This window comes from Anoplopoma fimbria, chromosome 12 (assembly GCF_027596085.1).
Source record: "Anoplopoma fimbria isolate UVic2021 breed Golden Eagle Sablefish chromosome 12, Afim_UVic_2022, whole genome shotgun sequence".
In the NCBI taxonomy this organism is placed as follows: Eukaryota; Metazoa; Chordata; class Actinopteri; order Perciformes; family Anoplopomatidae; genus Anoplopoma; species Anoplopoma fimbria.
In genome coordinates this window covers 18,640,305-18,664,038 of record NC_072460.1, presented here as the reverse complement: position 1 = coordinate 18,664,038, position 23,734 = coordinate 18,640,305, and the positions used below count along the sequence as shown (strand labels likewise).

At 38.5% G+C, this 23,734-nt stretch overlaps 2 protein-coding genes across 2 annotated transcripts; both read left to right on the top strand.

Moving 5' to 3' along the window:
• The first annotated feature begins 8,970 nt into the window (after window positions 1-8,970).
• hnf4a (hepatocyte nuclear factor 4, alpha) lies at window positions 8,971-14,605 on the top strand. The gene is made up of 10 exons (XM_054609425.1): window positions 8,971-9,138; window positions 10,097-10,271; window positions 10,678-10,772; window positions 11,167-11,273; window positions 11,374-11,529; window positions 12,029-12,116; window positions 12,225-12,377; window positions 12,517-12,753; window positions 12,936-13,058; window positions 13,548-14,605. The coding sequence occupies exons 1-10, from the start codon at window positions 9,051-9,053 to the stop codon at window positions 13,688-13,690; spliced, it is 1,365 nt and encodes a 454-aa protein (XP_054465400.1). The 5' UTR covers window positions 8,971-9,050; the 3' UTR covers window positions 13,691-14,605.
• Window positions 14,606-15,838: 1,233 nt separating this feature from the next.
• ttpal (tocopherol (alpha) transfer protein-like) lies at window positions 15,839-22,590 on the top strand. The gene is made up of 6 exons (XM_054609611.1): window positions 15,839-15,919; window positions 17,332-17,558; window positions 18,450-18,693; window positions 18,886-19,079; window positions 19,420-19,530; window positions 20,751-22,590. The coding sequence occupies exons 2-6, from the start codon at window positions 17,349-17,351 to the stop codon at window positions 21,027-21,029; spliced, it is 1,038 nt and encodes a 345-aa protein (XP_054465586.1). The 5' UTR covers window positions 15,839-15,919; window positions 17,332-17,348; the 3' UTR covers window positions 21,030-22,590.
• Window positions 22,591-23,734: the final 1,144 nt, after the last annotated feature.

The window sequence follows — 23,734 nt, the reverse complement described above, 5'->3', positions numbered from 1 at the left end:
TGCTTTCCTTTTCCTTTAGCCAGAGTTTAGCCAGAGTCAACATATGATCAGATAGTCACAGCAGCAGTAATGTGTAACATGAACTTGATCTCTGAAGTAATTTACTTAGATTAAAATTATAAAGTAGCCTATCCTTATAGAAAGTATTAAACTTGTTATAGAAAAGCAACATGGGCCTGGTGAACAAATCACTCAGCTAATGAAGTGAAATTGAATCTGTACTGTAATAAAAATAGGATCTAGATGTGCCTATCTGGTGTTAAACAGAGGCAGGGAGCCCAATTAGTCGCCTGTTTGGAAGGTAGGTATTACACGCTGTTCACTTGACACCATTAATCCGGGTGTTCGAGTCTCCAATCAAATCTCATTGTGACAGGCATTAAGGGGATTATCCCAGGGTGCTGTGGGCCCTTACAGCCGGCCCGGTGGCCCCGGCAAACAGCACTATCCAGTAACAGCGGCCCTGCTTCTCCTCCCAGCCTGTCTCAGCCTGGCCGGGCCTGGGAGAGCCGCTGAGGCTCATGGGCCTTCACTCAGCTGTCAGGGCTCGGCCTTCAGAGGGATGTACAGCCAGAATGGGACGCTGCACTTCACCGACCCAGGTAAACGTAACGGAGGCCGAGAGAGCTCTGAGAAATATTCCAGAAACGAGGGAGAACAACAAGCTGCTGCTTGTGTGTTAAAATCATGAGGTTGTGGAAGTAAAGCTGCTAGAAGCTAATAGACCGAAAGCAGTGCTGATGGGAAAAATTATACAATGGAACTGTGTGATTTTGGTTTACTTCTGCTTGAATCATTCAAAAGAAGTTTAAGGTGTTTTGAGAGAGGAAAGCTTTGAATTTTGACTGTTTACAAGAGCTGCTTCATTCAGGAATTTTTTTTATGTTCATTAGGTTACAATATCTTGACAACCCCAATTATTGGATTCTATGTGATGAATATTTTGGATGCAGAATAATTCAGCGATTCATCTGTTTGTGAATGAAGTTTTTAGCGTGAGGTTAGTTAACTGAACAGTGAATTGAATGTAGGCTTGTGTGCTATGTGTCCACATGATGGCAGTAGTAAATAATGATTTCATGTTCACTGACTGGCAGTGGTAGAAAGTAACTAGTGCACTCAAGTACCAGACTCAGGAATGATTTTTAGGCACTTCACTTAGTGGTGAAAATAAACAAAATACATTAACTAATGTACTGAACTTAATTATAATTTAATTTGAGTATTTCCATTCCATGCTACTTGATACTTTACAATGTCAGAGAAAAAATATAGCATTTTTTTCTCCACCACATTTATCTGACAGCTTTAGGTTTAACTTATTGAAATGATGAAGGCCCTTGCAAATGATCAAGTAGTACAAAATATAAACCGTACTTTGGTGTTTAATTTGACCTCTTTACTTAAGATTTCATTTAACTTCACTTAAACTTAAATTAACTTGTTTTTTCTTATTATAAAATTGACCAAAAGAATCGCAACGAGGAAGATCTTGGGTAGATAATAATGATAATAAGTATGAAACAAAATTTAAATCATACCCTCTGAACTAAAAAGGAAATCTGGTTTGAATTGCCATCAAACACTATTTCTAATCTTGTTTACGAGATATTTATCTATAGAGGGAACCATATACATCTTAGGATTGAAGGGAAAAACAACAGTTAATGGATATGCTATTGACTCTTTCAGCCCATAAAGAATTCATAAACAGTTACTGATTGGTTTGGATAACCTCTTCCATCACTGCTGACTGGCCTGTTTTGTGAAATCAAAAATGATAGCGTGATCAGACCACAGAGTTGCTTTGTTCAAACAGGACGAGAACAGAAGAGAGGAGCATGTGACCTCTGAGGGTAGAAAGACAACAGCGAATGAACAACGAGGAAAAATGAGCTGATGGAGTGTTGAAACTGTCCACCCAAAATTTAAAGAGGCGTCAGTGTTACTGATGCAGTCAGCAGATGAATTAGAATGTGTTTAAATTCTTGAATTAAGTAAAATTACAAATACTTAGGAAGGTCTTCAACAGTACGAATCAGTTTCAACTTTGGATGAAGTCCTCTTTGATTTCGGCCTAGTGCGCTGACATGATAACGTTGAATTCCTAAATATTTAGTGCCTTGTTATTCAAGCTGTGGAGGTTAAATGTCTATTGATTGGCTGTTGACTGAAGGACCTTATGGGGAATCAGAGAGATAAAAGTGCTCAGAGCAAAGCTGCTGACAGAGGTGATTGGGCCAGCAGTCAAAATGAATTCTCAGCAAAACAGAGTTAATGATTTACGCAAAGCCTTATCACAAACCGTGATTGATTTACGTCTTGCATGGGTCTTCGTGTTTATTGATGCAATTGTTTACTTATTTGGTGGCACAGAGGCTACTAGAGTTTTTCAGTCTGACTGGATGTGTAACGAGATGAAACCAGTTTTTGTAGATTAAAGATTTTATCTTGAGAATATTGTCTTCAGCTTGAAACATTACAAATTTGATGTGTTGAAGGGTTATTTAAGACAATACATGTGTGACAGGGAGACATATTCTTTTTTTTGCATTAGAACTAGAAAGTTGTGCACTTCAGAAGTAAGTTCATATAAAGAAATGCACTATAATTCATTGTTACTATACAGACATTTTAGACATAAATACAGAGCACACTGTTAGAAATAATATGAAAAGCAACTACACAAATCCTAATGTAATATTCTTAGCATAATTCCTTAATTTATTTATCACCCAATAATATTATGAGATACTGAGACATATAGGCACAAGCCATTTATCTAAACCGTTAGACCAAATTACCACTGTGGGTGAGGACAATATATAAACTATCCTGTTCTTTCAGAGAAAAGAGCTGATTTCAACATCTTTCCATTTTTTTTATTTATTGAAATCATCTTCATAAAAGATTACACACAGTCAAACATCCCCTTAAAAGAGTTAGGTTGTATGGCTCAAGAGGTACAACAGAAAATTCTACAGTACATTGTTATCTTTGTAATTAACATGGAAAGACCTCTTCAAAGATCTGTTTGGTAACATGATTACATACATGATTACATTTGTTATTGTAACACACCCTACACCACAGAGGATGAATTGGCTTTGGGTTTTTAGGCCTGTGAGTTCAGATTAACATCACGGGAGGTAAAGTGTTTTTATTTGACAAGAAAAATGAAAGATAAGTTATTAAGCAGAACTGTTCAAAAGTAGTTTCTGCTACAGAAGCAGGAAAAAGGTCTAACACAATGTGTCAGACTAAACACACTAACATAACACTATGATTAAAAAAGGTCAATTTGATCTTGACAAAAAACAAATAAAACAGTGTCATTGGACGCAATGAAACTAATGGCATAGAAAATATGATATTCCCGTGGTCAGCCTCAGGCGCTTGCATAAGCTGTGTTATTTGCAGATAGCTATCTGTTGACAAGGTCTTTGCCATGACACTCTACTCACCTATCTCCTCCATCTACTGCAGGAGAGCAGAGCAGCAGCCTCAAATATGCTGCAGCGAGCACATTGTCTCCTTCTGTTTTACTCTTATCAACATCATCACGCTCCTGGATGGTGCTTTACAAACACTCACATTTCCTCTGTGGTGCGGCTCTCTTAGAAAGAAACAAAATAAGTCCCAGTGACAGTGTATATTCCACATCTTATTAACTCTTCCAGGCCACCATGATTTTCTTTTCCTCCCAGCTGCTGGCTCCTGTCATTTAGATTTTTATTTTGTTGCTTCCCTGCCGCCTGCCTTTGTGATCGGACTTGGGGAAATGAAATGTAGTCATTGAGGAGAAGGTACAAATAGGCTGTGGTTGCAAATGGAGTTTGGTCTGTGGTCGGAGATTCCTATTCAGAAGATAGACAGGACTTTGTTCACAAACTGGAGTTTCAAAGGGGAGAATCACAAGTGTTACATCAGGTCTCAGCGATCCTTTGACTTTTAGCCCCGGGGCAGGAGTTTGGGTGACTGATTATAAGACAGTGCTGTGATGGGCCAGTATTTAGGAGGTATCTAACAACTAAACGTCAGGCGGTTGTTGTCAGGTGCGGCCGTTAACAAAGTGTTGTAAAAAAGTTCAGCTTCAGCTTGAATTACTGCTTGTCACCTATTTATTTTGTGCTCACAAACATCACAATAAGAAAATATGATATGATTCTATTCTGCCATGAAAATTCACTTTTTACACCATTTATAAAATAGCCTAATTTTATAAATATTCACCGCACACAAGAAGAAAAGCAAAATATAATAGATGGAAAAAAAACATTGGAAATGGAATTAAACAAAAAATATGTTTTATGCATAAAACTGAAGCATTACACAGGATAATAAAACATATGTAATATTTCCATGGCCTAATTTTATTTTGTAAAATCTGTTCTTGCAGAACGATCATGGTATGCTTAACAAGTCTATGTGCTAGCAGGCTATACTTAGGCAGAGTGGCGCTTTGAGCTAAATGCTAAGGTCAGCATGCTAACATGCTCACAATGGCAATGCTAACGTGACGATATCTACATTACATTACATTACAGTCATTTAGCAGACGCTTTTATCCAAAGCGACTTACAATCAGCAGGTTTAATGTTTTACCATGTTGACATTGTTAGTTAAACGAGTTAGCATGCTAAGATTTGCAAATGAGATTCAAATAAAGTTCCAGAGGGCTTGATGGGAATGTCAGTACTTTTGCAGATATTTTGTCACAAACCAAACTACTAAAACAAAAAAAAACAAAAAAATTGAAGAATTGATGATGGCACTAGATGAAAAGCTGGTAGCCTACATTCAATCCTGATTGGAACATGAATGTCTTCCAAAAAAAAAAGTTGTGGTAATCCATCCAATAGTAATGCATTTCACTCAAAACCGAGTTAGATGAGCAGATTGAAACCGGTATCATGCCTATGTGGTAAATATGTAGCTACAGCCCAGAGCCGGTTAGCTTAGCTTAGCACAAAGACTGGAAGCAGGCGGTAAAACCACAGCATGATGTTTTTCACTTTGGTTTTTTGTTTGGATGAAACAAACAAAATAAATGAGCTTTAGAGGTGCTGGTAGGGGGATTCTTTTTTAATTACCTGTTGGACCAGCCTAGCTGTTTCCCCTTGTTTCCAGTCTAGATCGTCAATTTCATGGTGGCGCTGGAGGAAAAGTCAGGGGATTCAAAAAGTCACCAGGAATTATTGTGTGGGAACCAAAAATGTCCAAACTTTCGTGACAATCCATCCAATAGTTGTTGAGATATTTTAACCTCGAAGGACTTCTCATATCAATCTCTGCAGGAAAGGGGAAAATCAAAAATATTAAATATTTAGACAGGCTCTAGATTTATGAACTAATTTTATTTCCAGATAACAGCAGAAGCTGAAAGTTTTGTCTTCAGCAGAACTTCCTAGTTTGTGGTTTTGTTTCATAAATATGGTGACCTTAGAATTTGTGACGAGAATGAACAGCATCTTTAACCTTATTCTGTTCAGATCATTGTATTTTATAGCCTCCTTCACATGTCAATCCAGCCCATGAACTGTGGGAATGTAGATACAGTACACTAAGATAAATCCCCCCATCTCAAAATGCAGATAAGCTATGGGAGACTCTCGAGCTAATCTGCCCTCTATCTAACACATCAGAACAGTTTGCCAGTTTGTGATTAAGAAAGCTATAACCCCTCAGATTATACTTTATAGTCCCGTACATACGACTGTTCCTTGAGGAGTTCACAGAAATTTAAGATGGGAGCAGCAATAAAAGCACTTTAATGACGTGGAAGATAAGATTTGCCCTGAGTGACTCATTCATAGCTCCACACTGATTCACCCCTCCCCTCCACCACCACCATCACCTCCACCCCAACCCCCCCTGCTCTGCTTAATGCTTTGAAATAATCAGCACACTTCTTGAGCAAATATGGGCATTGCAGACGAGCAGTACGGATCGAACGAGAAGAAATGTTGAAATGCACGACCTCTGTACACACAAGTCAAACAACACACGCCGACCGAGCTGCAGAGTTTGATGCAGAATAATCATCCGTGATTGTGTAGAGAAGATGCTAATCAATTTCTACTCATGACTCATTGAGCCTGATTGAGTTAATCAGGTTTAGAAAGATTCCAAGATCAATTAATCTAAATCTATGACAGAGTGAAATTAATAGTTTGTGTGTTTAATCACAGGTTGATCACTTTTATTTTAATGTCTGATGGGATTTAGATGTTTTTTTGTTAATATAATCATCAAACAGATCATCTCATCATACACAGGAGCCCCCGGGAATGTTATGATGTTTGTATGCTGGAAGAAAAATAATTTTATGAGCCCCCAGTATAATTCGAGTGTATGGTTAACAGGTTCACCTACTTTGGGGTTTACTGCTTCTGAGGTCCAGCTTGAACTCGGGATCGTTGACCTACTGCTATGTACTGGCACTTTCTCTTCAAATACAGGACTACTGTTTGCTGTGTGTCATGTGGACACTTTGTGCAAGCAGATAATTTATTTTTTTGAAAACAATTGGATTCAGGATTCAGGAGTATGTTACGAAACTCACGTCTAAGAAAACCACCCAAGAAAACTGCAAATAGTTGATGAAAAAGTAACACGTCGCTTTGGCATTATTAGCATTTTTAAACAATTGAGAAGTAGTTAATAACTCATTATAATGTATTTATAAAAAGATATAAGTACACACAAGTGTTTTTAATGTATTTGTCGAAAGTTATAACTCCTCATGTAAAGCATCAGCAACTGGCATATTAACTGTTAGTGAATGATTGATATCACAGTATAGCTGTGATAACATGTAATGATTTATGATTATATATATAATCTAAATCATTCACAAATGGCTTTATATATGTTTGTATATGTGCTACGGTTCAGTTGCTAGGGTTCAACTGTGTGGCTTGTATAGTACGCTCAAACACCTGCAAATAGTCTGTCAACTTGAAATGCTTCTTAAAACATGACTCCATTAAAATATTTAACACATTTAGTGATTTAAATTGTCCGATGATAGCGTCAATAAACAGTATAGCTACTTAATGTGTTTTTTATAACCCATTATAATGAAGTTGTAGAACATCTTACGTTTTTATTAATGTATTAAATACTTTATAGAACATACTCATATAAAATATATTTACAACTAATTATCAACTTATATTGTCAGTCATTTATGAACTTGTTTGCAAACCAGTTATTATTAATAGACAGGCTATTCTTATCCATAAACCATATCAGTGGTTATATTGCGTATAAACACTAAATAAGGACTGTTAAAATAAAGTCTTATTGGTGAGGTTTGTTTTCTTTTTAATTGACATTACATGAGCGAATATTTGTTTTCCGCATTTCAAAAATCTAAATCATGGCCACAAACATTCAAATGTTATATCTTTATGTATTTTCGGTGGGTCAAATTTGCATCAAATTTATTTTCTAAAATACACCTTAAAAATGCAGCTGCGTTCCCAACAAGAGTTGAGCTTTTGGGTCAGCCCTTTTCACAAACAATGAAGTCTTTTACATAAAGGCATCACTTTGCTTTAGCAAGAGTTATTTCCTCTGTTAATTATGCTGGAATTAACTCAGATTTACCAGCGAAGTATTATACATGGAAGTGGGTCTGAATGTGACGGACGGATAGGATCTGACTAGTGGGTTCCCTGAAATGGAAGAAGTTTTACCTCAAAGCAATATTACTGCTACTTTGTTGCAAGTAAAAGTCCTGCAATCTAATTTAACAGAAGACAGGCATTTACATATTAAGGCATGTACATGTAAGAATCATTCTAATGTAACAAACTACTTTATAGATTGTTGGGTAGTTTCATCTATAATAATGTATCATAGGTTGTAAATTGATCGTATGTTTTGTAAGAAAAATCTTGCAGTCAACTTAGCTGTCAATATTAATGAATTACTGAGGGTTTGTTTGAAGTGAATGTTAGTCACAGAGTTAAAAGTTGGGATGTAATGTGTGTTTTGCTCCTGATAAGAGTATTTTTATTTTAAGTATCCAATCCACCATTTGTTAATTTTTTTTTAATTCGAGCTACAGTAACATTTCATCAAAGTACAATATAATTATTAACTTAAATCAGTTTTTTGACCAGCAATTCATCTCAGATGTTAACTTAATACTGAAGTTTAGTTGCATTTTATAGCACCTCAGAGCTCTGCTTCACCTGCAAAATGTCCAGAATCAGAAATTGGGGTCCATTGTCTTATGATCCACCCATGACTCTCAGATAAATGTAGTGAACTCTCCCTCTGAAATATAGTGTAAGTATAAAGTAGCATAAAGTGGAGATACTCAAGTAAAACCACCTTGAATGTTGCACAGTAAAGGGCGTCAGTAAAATCACTTATCACTTTGGGTCTCCATGCAGACAATCAAAACTTAGCTGCACCTTCATTTCGTCTCGGTTGCTTTATAACTTAATGTGGACGCTGTAAATTTGTGTGCATGTGATAACAGCATGCCACAGAAAGTGCTGGCTGTAAAAAGTGAGCTGGTTTGAAGTGACAGAGGAGTGATTTGGCAAAGGAATGAACTGATTTAGCTAACGTCGAGGAATTGTTTACCCATTAATGACAAGAGATCCAAGAAGAGATGTCTGATATGAAACTTGTGCTATCTCTTCCAAAAGGAAAAAAACTAAAAAAACAACCCTGTGATTCAACATTGAAGGGGCTAGTTAACCATCAACCAGAGAGACACTCCACCTCTTTTCTGGTTAGCGGCACGAGGGAAGGAGAAGGAGGCGAGCTCTGCTGTCAGTCACTGGTCTCCTCTGTGACACCAGTAGGTCCCCATCACACTCAACTGGGCCAGGGAGCTACCTTTTTACTGGGCGGAGCCAGCAAGGGGGGGTGGGGTGTTGGTGGAGGTGTGTGGGGGTGTGAGAAGGGAAGGAGAAGGAGGGGTGGAGGGGGATGAGGAGGGGGGGGGACACATTCGCTTCTTGGACAAGTCTTTCTGCCCCACTGTCAGGTAGTTGAGAATTTGTTTGTCCAAAGCACTAGCAGACATGGACATGGCAGACTACAGCGAGGCTCTGGACCCAGCGTATACCACACTGGAGTTCGAAAACATGCAAATGCTCCCCTTGGGCACAGGTGAGTCCCATATATGCAACTCTGGCGTTGCACTTTGAAACTTTTACTGATTTAAAACTTTGGACAGGAGAGGAAAGAGGGTGTTCTTGTGTGAAGTGATAAAAAAGGGGGTCATTTGTCCATCTACCCGCAGAGGGATGATCCTGTGCAGTGGTCTTCTTTTATCACCTCTGGGCCAGTAATAAAACATTGAGAGACTTTGATTTACAAGACTTTGCTCTATTCTCAATGCGTTCAGGTCATATGGTCGTGGCAATTGAGCTTGTTTCAGCTTGGGGAGAGACGTGGTATCAGATTTATTACAGACGGATTGATATTCATCCTCTGATGAAGCAGTAGTTTGAGTATCATGATCATGCATCTCCTGTTACAAACGGTCAGTTCCCACAGAGTCTAAAGTGAAGAAACACGGGTTCACAATGACACCAACCTATTTATATATGCAGTCTCCCATGATGTCTGGCTGTGATCCTGATTCTAAAATTCCCAATGAGACTCAAAAAAAGGAAGTTTCACAGGGAACAATACTTACAACTTAACTTCTTCACCGCTTTCTACTCTATTATATAAACATATAACATGACACGACATGCTCTATGATTGATTGACCTCGTCTGGTGACTTGTGAGACTGTGACTAAAAAGAAAACTGTCTCCAGTGATTGCCTTTTTTCAGAGGCAATCAAGCAGACATCAATTATGCTCTGTTGACTCTGTTTGAGCTACTCAGGCAGGTAACATAAAGGCTGGTTTTGATCAGCCATCAATGGAGCTGATCACTTTATTCACTCTGAGCTGTTCACACCTTCTTAAATCAAACTCACTTGACAATCTGTCAAGTAGTAACATTCACTGAACATATTTCTTGATGTCGCTTTTATAAAAAACACTCTTCCTCTGGTTTCATGTCTAAAACTGATGGTTTATTCTCTCTTTCTCTCGCTCTGTGTGTTTGTCAGACTCCTCACCGGCTGAGAGCGCCAACATGAATGCTACCGGCCACCTCGGGGCTGGCAGCCTGTGTGCCATATGTGGAGACAGAGCCACTGGCAAACACTACGGGGCCTCCAGCTGTGACGGCTGCAAGGGCTTCTTCAGACGCAGCGTCCGCAAAAACCACATGTACTCGTGCAGGTGAGGACAGAGCCGCGACTTGTATTTCCTACTGAAGCAAAGCATTGCTCATGCAGCCTTGCCAGGGGAGACAGTTTCCAACTATGTTTGTGTGGGTGAAAGGGACACAAAGAAAGTTTCAGTGAATTGGCTATGAATATTGCAAGAAAAAAAGCCCAATGGCTTCTTGGGCTGTAACTAATATAAAGCCATTTTCTTGATGAATCGTTTCATATTTTTTCTATAAAATAGTGAGAAATACCTGCCTACAGGTCAAGTTGACCTTAAAAGTTGTATTTAGTTTGAACAAAAGTCTAAAATCCAAAGATATTCAGTTTACTATGAATAAACTGGCTGGAAATAGCATTTTTGTTTAAAATCAGGTCTAAAACGATTCTTTGACTAATTTGATCCACTCATTTTGCAGGTTCAACAGACAATGCATTGTGGACAAAGACAAGCGAAATCAATGCAGATACTGCAGACTGAAGAAATGCTTCAGAGCCGGCATGAAGAAAGAAGGTAAGAGCCTTTTTGTGTTTTCAAAGCACACTGACATCTATAAACTCAATCTATATGTTTTTGTAAAAACAAAAATGAGATTTTTCCTTTTAATCAGCAAAGCACTGTCAGAATGTGAGCCTTCCCCACTGAATTGCCGTGTTGCAATACCCACGAGAGTAGTAGTTAATGTTCACTCAGTGCAGCGCTGAAGTCTTTAACCAGCTTATGCTGAGCAAACATTTCCGGGCAATAATAGCCATATACTGATAAACATGACAACCTTGGAAGACAATTTTTTCTTTAAAATGACTCTGCCTTCTTTGTTTCCCTGTGTGTTGCAAGAAAATGGCAATTTTTTCTCTGACTATTTCTGCAGCAGTGATGACACTATAAATCTGTGTGTTTTTTTTAGCTGTGCAGAATGAAAGAGACAGAATCAGCACCAGGAGATCCAGCTATGAAGACAGCAGTTTACCATCCATCAATGCACTCATCCAGGCAGACGTGCTGTCAAGACAGGTGAGACAAACTAAATCCTGTTTGGGAATCACATCTAACTGTGATTAATCACTTGTAACAAGGCATGAAATGAATCCACATATGCAATCGCCCTATCTAGATCACCTCTCCTGCTCCTATACTGAACGGCGACATAAGGACTAAAAAGATCGCCGCCATCACAGATGTGTGTGAGTCCATGAAACAGCAGCTGTTGGTCTTGGTGGAGTGGGCCAAGTACATCCCAGCCTTCTGTGACCTACCCCTGGATGACCAGGTAAGACTCATACACAAACACAGTGTACATAGTTGTATAGACACTCTGGTCACTCATCTACCAGTCTGCTCAAGACCATAGTGTGGGCTGCAGGAACACAGGTATAAACTGGGGATATATTCCTCCTAAATAAATAAAAATGGAGTAAAAGAAAGAAAGAAAATACTTTAAAAAACAAACATTTTCTACTTTAAACCTCAAACTCTTCAACCAGAGTGGTTAATGTATTTTATTCTTGAGTTAGATTATGATGAGCTGTTTTTAAAGTCATATCCCACCTTAAAAAAAGTGCTGAATCATTAACAGTGTGATCACCAGGACTTAGTAACTGATTTGCTGATGTTATATCAGTGAGGGAGCCAGTGTCTTCCTCCAGGGTTTTCCACTCTTCACTTTACACGGAGAGCTTCAAAAGAGACTTTTCAATACCAAAAACATTCAAAAGAATGAAGAGTTATTATCGCACAGCTAATAAGTCGATGAATTCACTGTATTTCAGGTGGCGTTGCTGCGAGCTCATGCTGGAGAGCACCTCTTGCTTGGCGTTGCAAAGAGGTCCATGCTTTACAAAGACATCCTCTTATTAGGTAAAACTGACATATGAAGTGTTGTTTTACCACAGTCGTATTGCCCAATCCTGTTACAAAAAGCATTGTCTCGTCCTGCACTAAACCTAAAATCTGACACTCTTGCAGGAAACGATCACATCATTCCTAGAAACTGCCCGGAGTTGGAGGTGGGCAGGGTGGCGGTGAGAATCCTGGATGAACTGGTGCTTCCCTTCCAGGAGCTTCAGATAGACGACAATGAATATGCCTGCTTGAAAGCCATAGTTTTCTTTGACCCAGGTACTGCTACCAAACAATATTTTGGATTGTATTAACTACTTTTGAAGAAGGTATTCTAGACACTGTATACCAATAAAAAGGTTTGATTAATTAAACACACTTGTCTTTGTAAATAACACCTGCTTTTATTTGCTCACAGATGCTAAAGGTCTGAGTGACCCCGGAAAGATCAAGCGGATGCGATACCAGGTCCAGGTCAGCCTGGAAGACTACATCAACGACAGGCAGTACGACTCCCGGGGCCGCTTCGGGGAGCTGCTACTGCTGCTGCCGACGCTACAGAGCATCACCTGGCAAATGATCGAGCAGATCCAGTTTGTCAAACTCTTTGGCATGGCCAAGATCGACAACCTGCTACAGGAAATGCTTCTCGGAGGTGAGCTCTTTAAGATCATTTGATAGTAACCATGAATTCTGATCTTAAAAGCTTTGGGTCAATATACAGGATCCATGTGTATTAACAATATAGACAATAAAGAGAACTGTGGCATTCTTGGGGAGTCAGATATACAGAAGTAAACTCAGACTGACTGTATTTTTGTGTGTTTTGTCTCTCAGGTACTGCCAATGAGGCTCCACACGCACCTCACTCTCTGCATCCTCACCTGGTTCAGGAGCACCTCAGCAGCAACGTTATAGTGACCAGCAACATCCCAACACCGATCCATAACGGTCAAATCTGTAAGTGCAAAAGACAAATGTCGAGTACAACTGTTGTGGCATCAAGACCGATTCTCTGTATTTAGCTTAAATGTTGAGGTTCATTCAAAACTGAGACGTTTTTGTCCGTCCAAGTTTGATCAGTGTGATCAGAAGAATTAATCTAAGTGAACTGAAATCAATCATACTTTAATTAACAGTGATGGCCAAATCTCCCTCACCCAGCTCCATGTGCAGCCTAGTCAGGTAGCTGGAAGGACAAACAGGCTTGGCAGAATAATCCTCTAAATTCTTTATGGAAACTAATCTGGCTTATTTTGTCAAAGGGAACTTCTGTTATTCTTTCTTAACATGTTTAATGCTCTGAGAAATTTCACAAAAGTGCTTACTCCTCATCTGAAAATTGTGTTGCCCCAAGACATGTTATACCACAGAATGGTAAATATACTCCTACTTATGCTGCAATATTTCCCTCTAATGGACCCCTTTTTGCTTTGTGCTACTTTTCAGCCACTCCTGAAACCCCAATCCCATCTCCGCCTACTGCCTCCAGCTCAGAACATTATAAACTGGCTCAGGGGGTCATAGCCACTGTGCCCAAGCAGCCAACCTCCATCCCTCAGCCTACTATTACAAAGCAAGAGGCCATCTAACAGTCCTCTGAACCCTTATTCCTTCAGTTGGTTTTTTTTACGTGTTAAACCAGGGTCTATATGTGTAAGTTCATACATAATCAGCAATAAGGCTGTTAACTTGACTGAAACAATAAAATTGCTAAATATAAAGAATATAATTGCAATTAGTCTCTTGTAGATTGCTGTTTTTCTTCAGGGATATATTTGTTCACACATGCAGCAGCATTTCAACTCCACAGCTCAGCGAAAGCCAGACAAAACTGTTAGCATCCAAACTATCCATCCATACTGTTGTTCTGTAAAGTCCATGCGTAGACAAACGTAAATTGTTGTATATATGTAGTTTTTTATTGGGTAACATCACTTCTTTCACATGTCCTCAGTGTGTGCAGTAAAGCTCATGTTAGACATGGTGGTGGGGTCATGTCAGTATTTTCTGAATGTTACAACAGGCCTTACATTGTCATGTATTTAGGGTTTCACAGTATTTTACTTATGTTTATTAGTGATAAAATTGTGTCAACTTTCAGTCAGGAACTCTTTATCAAAGCTAAAAGAAATCAATTCAGAGTTCATCTTTTAAACATTCTCTGACAAGACAAAAATATATGTTGTTTTATAAATTGGTAAATACATATTACAGAAGATAAATTGAACATGTGGAAATTTACACCAAGGAATCTTTGTACAAATAGTAAACTCTGTGGTGCCACTTTATAAAAGTCACAAGCAGACACACTGAGGAAGTTTCCCAATAATATGTTGTATTTCTTTTTTTAATATATATATATATTATATTTTTTCTTTAGTACTTTATCACGGTTTAACTGATGGAATAAACTGTGCCTTGTAACCTGTACTGCCTTACAAAAACAGGCAATGTTTCGCCTTACAATGTGAAGATGAATTAATAAATCTCAAGATCTATTTTTACATTGCATTTTCTGCAGACCATATTTTATATTATCTATGATTTTCTGAAGAATGAAGGGGTTTGCACATTCTCTGACTATTTAAAAAAAGAAATACCTCATGTAGGAAGGAGTCTGGAGGGGGAAAAAAAAGGCTCCAACGTGGCAGTGCTGCTTGTTCACTGATAGCCTAATGCAACATGTTGCTTCAGACTGATAAAGTGCCATAAAATCATTATAGATAGCACTGATTCAGGAGAGGGATAGAGGGAGAGAGAGGTTTGACACTTCAAGGATTTATTTCTACATTCCAGTTCGTAGATCATAATAATGTTATATATATATTTAGACTCAATAGATTGTCATGAAGTTTGGTTTAGAAAACAAGTGGAAGCTCTAAACATTACGTTATCCTCACAGATATCCAAGTAAAGTACTTTTTTTCTAACCAAAACACCAACAAACAAAAAAAAACACATATCTATTACTACCTTAGTAAGTGTCGTTTTAATAATGAATTTTGAAATAGAAACATACCTGACAGATCTTCAGACGGCATACTTAGCCTAGTGACAGGGGCGCAGGTTGAGCAATATGAAGGGAAACTCTGCCACCTACCGTATTTAAATATAATTGATACATGCGAACAAATATTCCCACAAAGAAAAAATTAATTCAGGCATCATCAACCCTATGGTACATATTTAAATTAGATAAGCAAAAAACAATTAGAAGATTGTTCTTATTATGATGAAGCTATATATGTAATAAAGGAAGTACAACTCTACGCAGTATGCACAAACTGTAAAAAAAAAAAATAAAATAAATACAGGCTTTATTTTTACTTTAATGCCATTGTGTGCTGTCGTTTAAATATAACTTATGCCTTGAACTAACTTGAAACTAGCACTCAATACTGCGCAAATAAGTATGACATGTCTATATTAGTTTGCAACATGTGAGGTTCAAATTCACCAAAGTCGTGCGAAAGTCTCTACAAAAGGGTCGTAGAATGTAGTTTTTGTGTTACCCAGTAAAATATTACCACGTCAGTTATTCGTTTTATTGAAATATTATTTTTGAATAACAGGTGCTTGAAGTGTAAAAAAAAAGACGAGAGACAAAAAAACAAAAAAACACCTACAAAAAGTATTTTTTGCAAGGTCCATTTCGTTCGAGTGGCTAGGTTACGATGGGTACTTGAACGCAGCATTGCCATCAAAACAACTGACGCAAAACTCTACCTCTCTGGTGCGTCAGCGGAGCGTCACATGCTGTCATATGGACCAATGAGAGGCCGCCATCTCTTTACCCGGAAAAAGGATTTTCCTGACAGGTAGGTTGTGATTTTTTATACTTTTTCTGGTCGCCGCGGCTTCTGAATGATAATTATATCTCTTGCCAATGGATGTTCATAAACGGGCATTTATGTGTGTCCAAGGCGGTTACAGTTAAACGCATATCTGGGTTGCTATTCAGTCATTATTCTGACTTTAGTTGTGTCGCTTCGGTTCTGCTTAGGATCCAATTATATTAGCCAGTCAGTGTTGGCTTAGGATCTGACCCAATGTTTAACAAAAGTTCACGTTAAATATATTGATGGATGTTAACTATGTGAGTCCAGTGGTGAAAAAAGTATTCCCATCCCATCTAGGCAATAAATCTCTCCTGTATGTTTGCATATAGCTCTAGATCCGCTCATCCTGGCTCCTTTACACTTGGTGGGTGTTTTGCTTGGGACCCCATGGAGTGCATTTTCGAATTTGGTGCAATTTGGACACGTTCAATAGTAATAAACTTTGTATAAACAGTGCTCTGTGCAGCAGCAGGGGTGGAGCTTCAGGGCTCTGCAGGCTCTCGCATATATTGTCTGCAGTGGGCAGATGACTGGATTACATAGGGACAGAGCCACTCTGTCATTGCAATTCAAATTGTGTAAGTTTTTGCCATAGTAATTTATAACACAGAGTTTTTCCCTGGCAAAACAAACAGCACAGGCTGCATGTGCATCATAGTATCAGTGAGTCCCTCGGCAGCAGAGCCATGGGTTCATTCAAGACACCTGTATCTATGCAAACAATTGGGTCTAATATCCAGACAGGAGAAACTGACCACATATTGGAAATCTTTCTTCCCTTTAGATTTTTTTTCAATTTTCTTTCTTGCATGGAAACATATTACAACTAACTAATGTGACAAATTCACAGCTTTAAGTTCCTTCATTAACTTTCTTTCATATGAAATCCATTTACTGCATTCAAATGTTTACTTTAAGTTAATAGTGAACGAAATGCAGTATTAGCACACTGTTCTTAAATTGACATAAGGTCTGTTCAAGGTGGGGCTTTCAATTTATAAATGCTGGATAGTTAAAACAATGACAATTCATCATATTTAAATTATTATATGTCATGAGTAAAATCTGAATCTGCAATGCAAACACTCTGTCACATCTCTGTCAGGTAAATATAGTACAATGTTTTCATCTGAAGTAGAAATACAGTAAACAGTGTGTGCTTTTGTTGCCTTTGTAAGTTAATTTGTGGTACAATGACTTAGAACAGTAACATTATTCAATATTTTTCATATCTAAGCATAATATTAATCTATATAAGTACAGTACTTGAGTACATTTACTTAGTTACCTTCCACCACTGTGTGTGACATCTGCCAGAAGCTAAAGTGATATCCCAGAACCAAGTGTCTTTTAGTGTTTTCATAGTCTTTCTTTCTTGTGTGTTGACACAGCTCCGCCCAGTCAGTCCATGGCTGATCAGCATGAGACCATCGATCTCAGGTCTCCTCCAGTGGACCCTTCAGCAGCTGAAGGGCACAGCTGGTTCCCTGGACCTCCTCCACCCATGTATTCCTGCACCTTGACCCCTGAGCTGGTGCACAAAGCCCGGGAGGAGCTCCAGGAGAAGCCAGAGTGGCGTCTGCGGGATGTCCAAGCACTGAGAGACATGATACTTAAGGTATTCATATAAACATAAACAGTTTCTTTCCTGTTTATGTGCCAGTTTTATTTAAAGCAGGAAAGGACAGTTTAGAAAACATCCAGCAGGCAATGATCTTGTACAGATGTGAGTTTGGGAAACATATTTAAAAGAAGTCAAGCAGACTTATTTGCAAAAGCCAACAATGAACAATATAATAACTGTACACACTGTATGCACCTATACAACAAAAAAATTGTTGTGAAAATTATTTTCATTACTAGCACACCATAAAACAAAAACACATATTCCAAAAAGTAAGATTTTCATTTTTTTTATTATAAAGCAGGTATATGTGCTACATGATCACTGTAAAAGTATCAAATCACTCTACATTTGGAGAAATACACACAGCCCGTATTTCGAAACTTTGCCTTTAAACGAGCACTCAGGATTTTAGTATGGTTGATGTCCCAACTATACAATATAAAGAGGATTTCATAGTTTTAAACGTAAACATTCTCAATGTGTTCAAAATTTCCAGTTGCAGTCCATGTGAATGACATCAGCGGATGTCATGTGAATGTTTACTAACAGGAAGTTAACATTTGCCCAAGCTGTTTAAAACAATTCCGTTGAAATGAGCTAATGCAGAGCATTTCAGAGGATTAATACAGGTGTGTTTAGACAGACAGTATGAGAAACAGTATTTTGAACATTAAACAAGTTCCAGTAGAAACACAAAGTCCAAATAACCTGGAAATGAGCATGATATGTCTCTTTTTACCAAACACAATGTGTGGTCTAAAGAAGATACAGATTGTCTGTTAACATTTTAAATTTAAGGCTATTGATAATCTGTTATTTTAGATATTAAAAACAAATACCATGAAAATAGCAAAATGAACAATGTGGTACCTCACTCTGCAGGAACAGCCCAATCTCAGGACCCGCCTGGACGACGCCTTTCTCTTGCGCTTCCTGCGGGCCCGGAAGTTTGACTATGACCGAGCTCTGCAGCTGCTGCTCAACTACCACGCAGGCCGTAAGGCTTGGCCAGAGGTTTTCCAGGACCTGAAGCCCTCCACAGTGAAACACGTCCTGGACCTGGGATTCCTCACTGTCCTTCCACAGCCGGACCCCAGCGGGAGATACATCCTCTTACTCCGGCCAGGTTGGTACCTACTTCATGCTCATCGAGGAATTCAGCAGCTATAAAATGAACGAACAATTGTATAATGATTTCCAGGAGACTTCAAACTAAGTGTATTATTTCCAAAACTCTAAGTACATACTGTTTGATTAATTCCTCCATGATGAACTTGACCCATAATATATGATTACTAAACTCAATCTCTTCTTACAGGAAAATGGAAACCAAATGATTATCCGTTTGTTGACAATGTGAGGGCCATTTATCTGACTCTGGAGAAGCTGATCCAGCCGGAGGAGACGCAGGTGAACGGTATTGTCATCTTAGCGGACTACAGCGGAGTGGGCATGTCACAAGCTTCCAATCCAGGCCCGTTCCTCGCCAAAAAAGTTGTGAGCATCCTCCAGGTAAAAACAATCAAACATCTTCTGATCTCATGACACGACTGTGTTGTTTGAAATGAATGAATTTAAAATGAAATCAACAAATAAGTACATTTTTCCTGGAATAGATATATGAATGCAGCATTAACTCCAAATTGAATGACACAGCAATAAATATGAATAACTATGTAAAGACACGTGAGAAAAAAACCTTGTCATTTACAACAGTAGGTGTTCAGCACTGACTGACTCTTGTTGTGACTGCAGAGAGTGTAATATTTACACAAGACACAAAACACATGTGAAATGTTTGACAAGGACCAGTTGTGAATGTTCTGAATGCAGTTTCTCTTCTATTTCACAGGATGGGTTTCCAATCAGAATCAAGGCTGTTAACATAATAAACGAGCCCCGGATTTTCAAAGGCATCTTTGCTATTATTAAGCCTTTTCTGAAAGAGAAGATGGCAGAGAGGGTAACTATTGTCCTTGATTTGTCTCTGACTCCTTTGTTTTAAACAAAGGACTATTTTCAATCCTGTGCCTCCCTTTTATCCGCAGCCTCTGCTCCAGAATTATGGTCTATTTCCATCTTGGAAAATGAAGGCCAAGCATTTTCTTTTCACAGGGATGAACCCAAACCACCAGCTAGACAACCCTGTATTTTCCTAAATCTCTTCCTGGGCTTTCTTTGTATTAATATGACCTTGCAATAACAGTTATTATTTATTTGGGGAAGTGGAAACTCGCTGTGAGCACAACACTGACATGTTCTCACCTTTAAGTTAACTATAGGGCAACAGTTTTACCATACATTTTATTTACACAATCAGCAGAGACAGAGCAACATTAGCATTCATTTTAATTATCAATAGGAATTATCTGTCCCTTTAGCTGCTAAATGCTCCACTTTGTTCACCAGCTGGCTGCTATCTTTGTTAGGTAGTAGTATATTTAGAGCTTTCCTACTGAAAACAGCTGCCTGCTGCGGCTAAAAAAAACATAAAGTTGTGGACTCTAAATACAAAGCAATGAGCTGAAAGGATCTTTGTAAACGTGAGAGGAACTGCAGAGTTGGGTGATAATTCTTTGTGGGTTCATTTCTATGAGTGACACCTTTATGACATTTCATAAAATGGATTGATCGGTCATAGCCACTTTATATAATGAGGCAGATGACTGTATCTCTTTTTTCTGTCCTGGCCCCTCAGTGGTGGAATGAACTCCCCACTGACGTCAGGACAGCAGAGTCGCTGCCCATCTTTAGGCGCAGGCTGAAAACTCACCTCTTCAAGAAGTACTACCCTGAGCCTTCCTCGTAGCACTTATTGCACTCGTATTAGTTGTTGCACTTACTGTATTTGTATCAGTTCGCTGCACTTAGTGAATTTGTATTTGTTTACTGCACTTATCCTATTCGTAGTAGTTTGTAGCACTTACTATATTTGGATTAGTCTGTTGCAATTATTGTTTTCGTAGTAACTTGCCTCTGCACTATACTTTTGCTCTGGCTTATGCTTTAAGATGCTTGTTTAAGAAAGGAGATGCACTTATGACTTCTGGTGACTAGTAGTTCTCTTAAATACCTATGTTGAATACACTTCCTGTAAGTCGCTTTGGATAAAAGCGTCTGCTAAATGACTGTAATGTAATGTAAATGTAATGTAATCTCTATCCTTGCTGTCTCCTCATACAGTACGTCCTCCACGGCTCAGACCTGCGCTCTCTGCACCGGAACGTCCCACGCTCGGTTCTGCCAGAGGAGTACGGCGGCATCGCGGGCCAGCTGGACTTGGGTGCTTGGTTGAGAGTGCTCCTGGACTGCGAGGAGGAATTCATAGTGGAGTTCTGCCAGCCGGATCCACTAGAGGGCATGGTGCTCCCAGACTCCATGCTCTTTGAAGGAGAGCAGGCCAGCGGGCAGGACGACGACACCTTCAGGGGGCTGCGCTCTCAACTCTACTACTGTTACTGATGCAGGCTGGAGATGCATACGCTCCCATCACTGAGAGGACATTTTTCTGTTTCATTTGAAACAAGTGTGTAGACTTTTACAGGGCAAGTTGCCAATAGTATACATGATTTAGTTTACTAACTAAGCAGCACTACTATAGGTGTCTAGTCTTCTGTAGTTTACAGGTAGCCCAGCATTCAATCGTGGTTCTAAGGCAGCTGCAGGCTCAGGCAAAGAGGCCTTTGACATGAGCTGATGCATGTTTGGCCGTTATTGGTGTCCCTCCTGTAAAGTTATTGCTGTTACTTAAAGGATAGGGTCACATTTTTGAATATTCAGCGCCCATATGTACATTGAAGCTGGTTTTGCCATATGAGATCATTCCTCTTGTCCATACTGGCCCCTAAAGGATCCCTTCCTAATGTGCTAATTAGATGGGGGACAAAACTCCTTGTTTTGTTCTTAGCTGAAGCTAAAATGAGGCTCCAGTAGAACCAGTTGGGCAAATCAAGTTGGTAACTTCAAAAGTAATGGTGTTTAAAAGTTCCACTTTGTGTTTCCCTGGACAGTGTTTCTGATACCCACTTTATTTGGCTAACTGAGGCTGCAGAAGCCTCTTATTAAGTTCAGCTGAATTGTGAAATAGATTTTTAAACAGAACCAGGACTGTGTATTTGTCCTCAAGCATGCTAGGGAGGGATCTCCTAACAGTCTGACCAGGAGGTATGATTACAGCAAGCAAAAACTGTGCTTATGCACATATAAGTAGTGTTTTAAGACAGAAATGGAAAATGCAAACCTTCCTTTAATATTTGTTCCCTGAGGAATAATTCCCAAAACAGTTTCTCAAACCCACAGTTTGTTAGATATCTGCATACAGCCATTAGTGCTCTGTTTGTACGGTTACATCACCCCTCAACACATAAAGTGTAGACAGTTTATGTGTATGTAACCGTCTAATACATTGCCTTAAACTGTGGATTTCCTTGTGTATCAAAAGATATGTCAGATTTGTGTGTACCAAAGCAATATTCATGTGTATTCTCATCAGGTCTTGTTTTACAAAAGAGTGGATATACTTCATTGTTGGAAAGTGGAAATGGATGGCTGCTTTGACTACGAGAAAGAATAATACAATATATGTAAATGTTTTCCCTCAATATTTAACTCTTGCACAGTATTGTAGGGCCTTTGTTTAGTTGATGCTTCAGTTTTCTCAAACTCGAATCTCCTGAAAGGATTATTTTTTTAAACTCTAATCTGCCTTATGTTGTTTTTTTTGTACCTTTTTTTTTTACCTGTTTGCATGTGTTTTATCACTCAGTCTTATCACACGGCCATCACTGATCACAGGACTCAAATGAGGAGTTGAGGTTTAGTCCTGATTTTTTTATGGACATCTGCTTTGCCAAATTTCCCATCAGGCCATGTACAGAAATGTGCAAAAATGTTAAATCGGTTTTCTTGCTGTAGCACGAAGCTAATTTCAAAAGTTTTCATTCAAGCATGTCTGTGAATATTAGCAATTTTGTTTTGCAGGATATTTATTGTTGGTAGTGAAGACAGTAAAGAAACAGTCAAATGGAAAAAGTGCTATTTGTGTCTTGTTTGTACTGTGAATGCTTTTGCTGTTGGCAGAGGACGGTGGTGTGCTGAATGCTCTGGGGAAGTTGTGGGTATTTTCACAACATAATTGCAACACATTGCAACTGACTTGAGCAGCGTTGCTAGGTTCATGGGTCCTCAAAGAGATCAGAAATACTGTGGAGGAATAAGTATTCAGATCTTTTACTTTGAAGAAGTAGTAAAAGAACAGTTTAAAAATACTCAGTTACAAGTAAAATCGGAAACGGTTTAAGACCAAGTATTTTTGCACATACAAGGAATTTGACAGGGTGATTGGTGCATAACAATAGTATAAAGACATAATAATAAATAACAAAATGAAAAAGTACAATAGAATATGATGAACAAAAGGCCTGCATTCAAATGCATTTAAAGGAACTTCAGTAGACGTACTGTATTCTTAAAAGCAACAAGGCCAACAAGTATCAAAAGAAAGATTACTCATTATGCAGAATTAGAATTTTCAATGTCATTACAGTATACAATTAGTTTAAAATTCATTAGATACACCTAATTAAGTCTAATGAAATAGTCCTTTGTATTAGTTTTAGCTAGCTTTACCTAATAAACTGGCAACTGAGTGTATATTATTTTGGATTATTATTACAGATGTGTGAATTTTAAGCAGCATTTAAGGTTTAGCTGGTAAAGGTGGAGCAAAGTTTAATTATTATTATTATGAATTAACAACACTATTCTTATTTACAGTAAATGCAATGAAAAAGCAATAGTTTTATATTGATCGAGCCTGTTATCCTACAGCACAGAGAAATCCTTCTTGAACATTCACACAGAACTCATTCATTTCTGCATCTTTCACGAGATTTAGACTTTATTTTGACTCCACACGGCCTACACTGTTGGATATTGTTAGTCTACTGTTTCCATGGCATTTATTTCACTAAGATATTTTTTATGCTGTACACTCATGTAATATGAGTTCATAACAACACAAAAATAAAAAAAAGGCAGAACAATTAAAGGGGCACTCAACTGATTTTTACTCATGAAGTTTAGTTTCCAAAGTCTGAAGAAATAACAAGCTGGTTTGAATGAAGTGGGAGGCAGTGGCAGTCTGCCTCCCACTTCTTCTGCCTCCC